At 45.2% G+C, this 9,364-nt stretch overlaps 1 protein-coding gene across 1 annotated transcript; it reads left to right on the top strand.

Annotated features, from left to right (window-relative positions):
* Nucleotides 1-3,483: 3,483 nt before the first annotated feature.
* On the top strand, nt 3,484-8,988 carry LOC146203701 (uncharacterized). Its single transcript, XM_084588862.1, has one exon. It carries the CDS (start codon nt 3,794-3,796, stop codon nt 8,768-8,770), a length of 4,977 nt encoding a protein of 1,658 aa, XP_084444988.1. The 5' UTR covers nt 3,484-3,793; the 3' UTR covers nt 8,771-8,988.
* Nucleotides 8,989-9,364: the final 376 nt, after the last annotated feature.

The following is a 9,364-nucleotide window of genomic DNA, read 5'->3' as shown; positions in this document are numbered from 1 at the left end:
GCCACGTTGATGCAACATACATAAGACAACATTGAAGCAACATTGCACCAATGTTACAACAACCTTTAGTCAATGTTTAAGCCACTTCTGAAGACGATATTAATGCAACGTAGCTGCAACATTTTCTTAATATTGGTACAACTTTTTATTTGCACACATGCAACATTCCCATGACAACGTTAGCGCAATATTGCTGCAAAGCTATTGTAATGTTTCAGAAACTTTCAGGCAGCATTCCAAGCTACTGAAATATTCCGCCGCATTGATGGCCACTAGCTATCGATGCTTGCTGTTCAATAAATATATCTTGTAAAAGGCTAAACCATGTGCAATGGTATCGTCATACCACAATGGTTATGGTAGCTTAAGGTCGCAAGAATGAGCAACTAAACATTACTCGTAGCCACACAGCAGTGCGGTGCAGAGGAGTATGAATACCTAAAAGGCTGCACTGGACAACACAGCTTTTCCCCACTTTTCAAGCTGCTTGCTCTGAATGAGACCTTAAATGTAATATTCATCAGCTCTGTACCAGTGCTCATTTAGATGCTATAAGCTGCTGTGACCTGAAAATGGCACTGAAAGTGATTATTCTGGCAATTAGAATGATTTGTATATATGCATGTGCTTTACAAATAACAATCATTTGTTTTCTAGCACTATTTTATTTGTCAAGAATTTATTCAATTAGCCTAACAGCAAGCTTGATTCCAGTATACTCATTAGCTTGACATACAGCAGCTAGTTTCACAAATGTAAGACATTTACTTCAAGACAATCGTTTTATGCAGAAACTTGTAACAATCATACATAGCACACAGCCGATTTGGCTACTCAAGAACAGGAAGCACAAATAATGTCGACAGTTACTACGCACAGCAGCATAGCTTTAAAATGTGCATGTCCCTCAACTTGAGTTTTACAAACATGACACTTTAGTAAATTATTAATTGCAGAAACTTGCAACAAAATATAAAACAGCAGTACTGCCTATTCAGAAAACGGGAGCAGATATATAACATACTGAACATTTACACAGGCACATTGGCATAGATTGAGAAATGTGCCACATGGGCCTACATTTCACAGACAAGATTTATTTTATTTAATTACTTTATGAAGTAACTTGCAACAAAGCTACAAAACAACACACCGGCTACTCAGGAACAAGAACCAGAGATAATGTTTTGAACAGTTACTGGGCACAATAGCATAGCATGAAAATGCACCCACCACCCCTCAGCTTGCATTTACAAATATAAATCACTTCAGTAAACTATTTACGCAAACACTATAGCACAGTGTAGCACTATTTTGTGCAGAAACTTGACACAAATATACAAAGTAGGAGTAGAACCTAGTTCGGTATTCAGAAACGAGCAGACGTATTATGAACAGTAGAGTCATTACGACTAGTTTAATCCTTCCTTCTTTGGACATGCGCCATTGCACTGGAAAACTACAAACAAGTATTGTCAGCATTTGACTGAACAATTTAGCATGTCTAAAAATGCTTGTGCCCTGGTAGCCTCCAGCTGGTCACGATGAGGGTCTCTTCCAACTCATGATGTTGTCACAAGTGAAGCTGCATCCCTGAAAAAAAAACAAAAAAAAAAAAAAAAACGAATTGCTCAGCTAAGCATCTTGGTGGGCACATCTCTAATTACAAAATTTTTACGCTGCTCTATGAACACAGACATGGACAGCTGTCGCGACCATTATCTGCTGTCACGACCATTATCAGGACTGACATCTGCCGAACAGTTTTCTAGTTGGTCGTTAACAGCCTCTGCTATTCTCCGTCGTTGCCGGATCGACACTTCGCTTAGCGAACACTTCACTCTCTTCATGATACAATGAATGTAGCACTTTACCAAACTATCACGAAGGGCATAGGTAACACATGCATATATGCACTACTGGCTTTGTGCCAGGCAACACGTGTCACAGCTCAACAACGTAGGTTAGAAATCACTCACCACTGATGTTATTCTCTGTGCAGGCCTCCGTCATTTCAGCTGAATTCTTATGAAGCCGCAATGCAACACAGCAGCAAGAACACGGCGACCATAAGAAAACTATGCTAGAATAAGGGAAACACACGTGAGCCATGGAAGAAGGAAAATGCTCCATGCACGTGAAGAATTTGCCGCGATCGCCGCTTACACGCGGTTTGGCAGGAATGGCTCTCGGCGAGGCCGCGATTTCGACTCGATTTGGATTCGCGATGATCTTCATGACCATTAGGCTGCGGGGCATTAGAGAAAACAGAACTAAATTTCTTCAGCAGTTACAACTTTAATCCGCATGTTTAATTGAAAGATAATGCAATCTCAGCAGTCTAAATATATTGCATATAAATATATATATTTCTATTTCAGTGTAACAAAGTTCAGTACACTTGTACTGTTCATCGCATGCACATTACACACATTACATGCAAGGTTGCACTCAAACTAAACAATAAATAAACATTGTCATGCGGGGAAGTGACAAGTTCAATGGAGTGACCTAATATCGGCTTCTCTGTTTGGGCTGCAGAAATAGAAATAGTCTGAAAGAACGACAGTTAGCCAATAAAGTAAATGTTATAGCAATGTCATCGTATGTGGTTCAACATTTATACATCATTTGACAATATTGCTGCAATGTCGAAAGACAACTTTAGAGCAACATTGCCAGCATGTTACTTGTTAACATTGCAGCAACGTTATCGAATGTTGAAAGTTTTCACATTATGTTGGATAAATGTAGTGCAATGTTATCGCAACATTGTACAACATTGGCAATGTTGCTGCAATGTTACAGAAACATATTGTGCTACTAGGGTAACGGCTACGTCATAATTTAATACGAAATGACTTGCGTGTCAGGATGTCGCGCAATAAAAAGAAATGAAACCGAAGAGCAGACAACGTTACTAGAACGTTGGTTCGGGCGAGCAAGTTGACAACGCTGTCACACTTATTTCATGGCATTAAATTTCGCATCACACAAACGGGTTATCTGAGGAAATGCATGCCTTTAGAGCCAAAACTATCATAATGTAGTCATAACTGCACTGCAGCCGTGCAGAGTGCAAAGGCAGCACGTAACAGCTACGCGTATGCCGGCTGCTCCATGTTTTCGCCGCGTGTAGCAGACGACGCGCCCGGCAAGGAGCAGGAGTAAAGCCCCGCAGGAGTCAACTGCAGCGCCGACGCGACCGTCACCGGAGACACCTCTGCGGGCGATGTGAAACAGTTTGTTCTCTGGTGTAGCTGGTGTAGGTGAAACAAATGGCCCTTGCGTCACGGCCAGGCTTTGTCATATGAATTTTCACTTCTGGGTCGTTTTTGTGGTTTGGTTTCTCCTGGCATTGCTTGCGAGCGGGCGGTTGCGACCTTTATTCTCTTGATATTTGAGCCCAATTTGCTAGGAATGTGGTGTTGTGCTTGGCTTCCAACTACGGCGCTGCGGCAACTCAACTAGAGCGCGATACAAGATGTTCCGAGTGCCGTCGAGTTGTGAACGGCGAAATGACGGGCAATGACGTTTGTTTGGTTTACAATTTTCTACTTTGATATTTTTATTTTTTTTTTGGTTCCATTGCGTCAACCGCGCCAGCGTGCAGCCAGTGCTACAGTAATTTCTAACCACTGTACCAGTGCAGCGGCAACGCGTTACAAAGGGCGCCATCACCACCGCCATCACCACCATCGCCATTGGCGCCATGGATGCATCAGTGCCATTGCCGCTTTTTTAAGCGTTGCTGTTTGAATTGCCGCACCGCATTTAAACTAACGTGTACGAAATGCGGTATTTAAAAGAATGGGCAATTAAGCCATCTGGCACTTGTGATATGCAGATCGAGGGATATTGTGAGGGAAGTGGCGAGCTGCTGACTACAGCGAACGTTGAGCGCCGCATCGGTCACCATCGTGTACTGTGCATCGATGGTACCATCTACGAGCTCGTCGGAGAGTTCGACATGATATCAGGTCTCCGAGGAAGAATTCCGTCCAGAATACTCGACCAGTTTGTCCATGGAGTACCGCCGAACTGGAAAGAAGTCGTGCGGGGCTGGTCCAGACCTGCAGAGGATACGGAGGCGGGAATCTACCACGAAGCCGGAAACAACGTGAGCCGCGTACTCAACTTTGTTCAGCCAAGCTCTTCTAATAACAAGCGCCGGGTCGTAGGGCTCAAGTCCCCGCAGCTCAGACCTCGGACTGGGCGTGTTCGGGACGAAACTGCTGGAGCAATCTCCAATTCATTGGCGGCGAATACGCAGCTGGCGATCGCAAGCGGCAAAGACCAAGCTGTTGATCTTCACGTGCCCATACGAGAGAAATCTCCTGCTCCTGTGCAAGATAGAGTTTTTGTCGAGAAAATTAGCCTGCCAAGAACTTCAGGAGTGGTCCGTGCTCTTGGAGTGACGAAGCCCAGTTGCCGTGCAGAAGGTGTCGCGTCCAGGTCGGTGGCGAAAACAAGAACGGAATCACCTGAAAATAACGTTTGCGAAACAAGATCAAGACGAGCTGCATCCCTTGAAGTAAACAACAGAATGACCACAACAAGGAAGAAGACAAAAACAGTAATGGGTATGTCACTCAGAAGTGCTTCCTGTCCTGCTCATACCAATGCTAGAATTGGTACTAAGATAGAGGCATGCCTTGAAATAATGGCCGCGCCTGCACAGTCAGTTAATGCTGGGCAGAGTTTACTGGGCAGAGAACAGGGTGCACAAAACACTTGTAAAAAGGAAGTGCAGGCTGTACCCACAGTACGCAGAAACATCTCTCCTCACAGGCTTGGTTGTGTTGTAATTACACCAACACATCAAGCCAAGCATGCTGGGCAAATCACACGACTGTGGAGACCGCAAAGTAATGACCAGGTGCTGAAAAAACATGTGAAACATAAACAGGAACCGAAACCTAAGGCTACTCGAAGGGCTTCCTACAAGAACTGCAGCTGCAGTGATCTGGAGCCAGAGAAAGCTCCCAAGGGATGCCAGCCTGGTACCGGTCTTGGTATGGAAACCAGAGCATATTATAGAAGCAGTAAAATAGAACATAAAGGCAAGTTTGCACCAAAATTATTACATGTTCTGTCAGATGAGCACAAGTTAAACCAGAGCAGTCCCCTGATCTCTTCAAGTTGCAGGAAAGAAACAGGTGCTCGATTTAGAAGCTCCATGTCTTGTGACAACTTTGTTAAAAACCAGCAAGAACCAGCCAAAGCTATGAGAACAAACAGTTCTGCCACGCTTGCAGCAGACTTTGCAGGGCAAAAATCAGGCAAGATAAAATTAATAGAGAGGAGCTTGTCAGGGCATCTAGATGGGGCTACAAGCCAGAAGAACGTTTATTCTGTGTATGAAAGACAGCCAGTGACAAGAAAACGTATTGCCTCATCGTCACCTGATACACTGCCTAGGAAGAGAAGGTCTGCATGTATTTTGGCTAATGCTAAAACAGCTGGAGGTGCAGTCAAAACCCGAAGTAGTGCTACAAGTAAAAAACAAATGCAACAGGGAAGAAGACCTCAAGATAAAGGGCATGCAAACAGTAAAAGGAAAACTACTTCTGCTGGACTTGAAGAAAGAAACGAAAAAGGTGAAAATTGGAAAGAACCTGGTATAAATCCACCAGATACAGCAAAAGGGAACGGCAGTAATATAACTGAAAAGGCTGTGCCCAGGCAAGGGGTACCAGTACGAGTCACACGGAAAAGTGTGCAGCAAAGTACTGAAGAGGAGTTCAAGACAATTGACAAGCAGACCGAGAAACCTAATTCTGAAGAGGCTGTGCCCAGTCCAGTGCTATCAGGACGAGTCACACGGAAAAGTATGCAGCAAAGCACTCAGCACGAGTTCAAGAACGATAACAAGCAGAGCGACAAGCATCAATCCGAAAAGGCTGCACCCAAGCAAGTGGTACCAGCACGAGTCGTACGGAAAAGTGTGCAGCAAACTACTGAGGGTTTCAAGAACAATGGCAAGCAGACCGAGAATCCTAAATTTGAAAAGGCAGTGCCCAGTCCAGTGCTGCCAGTACGAGTCACACGGAAAAGTGTGCAGCAAGGTACTGAGGAGGAGTTCAAGACAATTGACAAGCAGGGCGAGAAACCTAAATCTGAAAAGGTTGTGCCCAATACAGTGCTACCAGTACGAGTCACACGGCGAAGTGTTCAGCAAAGCACTGAGCAGGAGTTGAAAAACGATGACAAGCAGAGCGACAATCCTAAATCTGAAAAGGCCACGCACAGGCAAGTGGTACCAGTACGAGTCACACGGAAAAGTGTGCAGCAAAGTACTGAGGAGTTCAAGAACAATGGCAAGCAGACTGAGAAACCTAAATCTGAAAAGGCTGTGCCCAGTCCAGTGCTACCAGGACGAGTCGCACGGAAAAGTGTGCAGCCAAGCACTGAGCACGAGTTTAAGAACGATGACAAGCAGACTGACAAGCCTCAGTCCGAAAAGGCTGTGTCCAGGCAAGTGGTACCAGTACGGGTCACCCGGACAAGTGTGCAGCAAACTACTGAGGAGTTCAAGAACAATGGCAAGCAGACCGAGAAACCTAAATCTGAAAAGGCTGTGCCCAGTCCAGTGCTACCAGTACGAGTCACACGGAAAATTGTGCAGCCAAGAACTGAAAACGAGTTCAAGAACGATGACAAGCAGAGCGACAAGCCTCGGTCCGAAAAGGCTGTGCGCAGGCAAGTGGTACCAGTACGGGTCACACGGAAAAGTGTGCAGCAAAGTACTGAGGAGTTCAAGAACAATGGCAAGCAGACCGAGAAACCTAAATATGAAAAGGCTGTGCCCAGTCCAGTGCTACCAGGGCGAGTCACACGGAAAAATGTGCAGCCAAGTACTGAGCACGAGTTCAAGAACGATGACAAGCAAAGCGACAAGCCTCGGTCCGAAAAGGCTGCACCCAGGCAAGTGGTATCAGTACGAGTCACACGGAAAAGTCTACAAAGTACTGAGGAGGAGTTCAAGACAATTGAAAAGCAGGGTGAGAAACTTAAATCTGAAAAGGCTGTGCCCATTCCAGTGCTACCAGGACGAGTCACACGGAAAAGTGTGCAGCAAAGCACTGAGCACGAGTTCAAGAACAATGACAAGCAGAGTGACAAGCCTCAATCTGAAAAGGCTGTGCCCAGGCAAGTGGTACCAGTACGAGTCGCACGGAAAAGTGTGCAGCAAAGTACTGAGCAGTTCAAGAACAATGGCAAGCAGACAGAGAAACCTAATTCTGAAAAGGCTGTGCCCAGCCCAGTGCTACCAGGACGGGTCACACGGAAGAGCGTGCAGCAAAGCACTGAGCAGAAGTTTAAGAATGATGACGAGCAGAGCAAGAAGCATAAATCTCGAAATAATGAAAGGCCACCTGATAAAAAAAGCACATGTAATAGTTATGTGACTGAGAGCACTGCTGAATGCAAGCAGCTTGCAAGTCATGGTGTGTTGATCCTCAATGAATGCCGTATTGAATGCAGACGCTTAGAATTTGAGGAAGGGCTTGCAGCCGAGTCAAACACGTTGTTTGTGAGGCGCAGACTGGAGCTGGATAGTCCTTATGAGGCTGCAGCTAGGGAGCGGGAGGCAAATGGCCAATGCAGTGCCCAAACATCCCAAAATTGCACTGTTGCAAAGCGGCAGAAACCAGCCGAAACTCGACAACGGAGTACTTCTGCTGTGATCAAGAGCCTGCCTACCATCTTTGGAACAGAAGACTCACAGCAGGTGTCTGACCAACAAAATTCAGGTGAGCCAAGTTTGTCGGGATGCACACGCAAGGCATGTGCAAGCTTGGAGGACATCCATTGTGAGAACCAGAAAGTACTGAAGATCAACCGTGCTGCCACATCGTCATCTGGAACGCGGCCAAGGAAGAAGAGGGCATCACGTAACACTGCTGAAGTGAAAACTGGAGACAATGCCAGCAAAAAGAAAGGCAGTGCCACAAGTAGAAAACGAAAGAAACTAGAACAGCCTGAAGTGCACGTTCACAGTAATGCAGATAATAAAACTTCAGCTGGGGGGGCTGAAGCTTTGGACTTGACTCTCCTGAAAGAAAACAAGACAGGTAAAAGCCAGGAACCATCTAAGTTAGGACCTGCCCATGCTTGTAAAATTGGCAATCGTAAAGCAGTTGAGCCCCAACCAGAATCACAACCAAGAAAAAAGCGTGCCCGCACTGCCAAAGCTCAAAGCCAGAATCAAAAGCCAAAGCCTTTGCAGGGTTCTCCACAACTGACAAAGGCACTACTTGCAGTAACAGCCAGGAAGGGGACTCTGAAACGCAAGGCCCAGATTAGGAAACTAGCTGATGCTTTGGCAGCCAAGGATGCATGCGATGATTTTTACAAAACTCATCACCAAGCTGTGGCCATACCGCACAACCTTTTTGATGAAGACTGTTGGGATAAGTTGTCTGATATCCATATCTCTGGCATGGCAACACCTACACCTAACTCTCCACTGATGATCGACCCAAGGAGCCCTATGTCAACTTCTAGTATGTGCAGTACATCAACAATGCCGTCTCCAACAGCAGCAGATGCCATTATTCTTGGCATCCAGAAGCACAGCAAAGAAATTACCTTGCCCTTCATAACACCAAGGCCTAAATTTAAGAATCAGAGTTTGAATGCAGTGCTTAGGGACCTGAAAGAGCTGGAGAGGAAGCGGGAGAAATACCTTCTCAAGGCAAACTGTGCAGACTCTGACGAAGACGCAGAGGAGTCTGACTCTGACAGTGATAATGTGTTTGCTTAGATGCTTTTGTATTTTTCTGCCATTTAGGGGAACTGAAATAAGTTCTGTGTTCTGTAGTGGAAATGTACTAGCAGCACGTTTAGACTCTTCATTGCTTGCTGCCAGGTCAGCTGTGGCATTTGAACTGCGCTTTGGTTATGACCAGGTGACCATCTTTTGCACGGTTTAGTAATAATGCTGAAATAATTTTTTTTTTTTTCATTTGACTACGCATAAATCTACTCTAAAATTCTGTGGTGATAAGTTGGTAGCATTGTACTGTGCTTTATGTGCTGCAAGGCCAGGTGCAGCATTTGAAGTGCTAGTGGTGTTCTCCCTATGCCATGTCGTGAATGGACACCACCGTGTGTTTCACTTATGCCTGGTGACCATCTTTTGAGCAGTTTCTGTTAGTGCTGCTGACAGAGCTTTTATTTTATTTGATTGCACATAGAGAAATAAGTTCTTTATTATATGCTGAAAAGTTGATATTGTTGGATATAGCTCTAGAATGAGGTGGCCAATTCATTTGAATGGAGACTCTCTAGCCAGTAGCATTGGCTAATTCTCATAATGTTGTGGATAATCACCTTGCCCATTCTAGCACAACGCAGG

This window comes from Amblyomma maculatum, chromosome 1 (genome assembly GCF_055883805.1).
Source record: "Amblyomma maculatum isolate TAMU_Amacu chromosome 1, ASM5588380v1, whole genome shotgun sequence".
Classification (NCBI taxonomy): domain Eukaryota; kingdom Metazoa; phylum Arthropoda; class Arachnida; order Ixodida; family Ixodidae; genus Amblyomma; species Amblyomma maculatum.
This window is presented reverse-complemented; position numbering and strand designations above follow the sequence as displayed.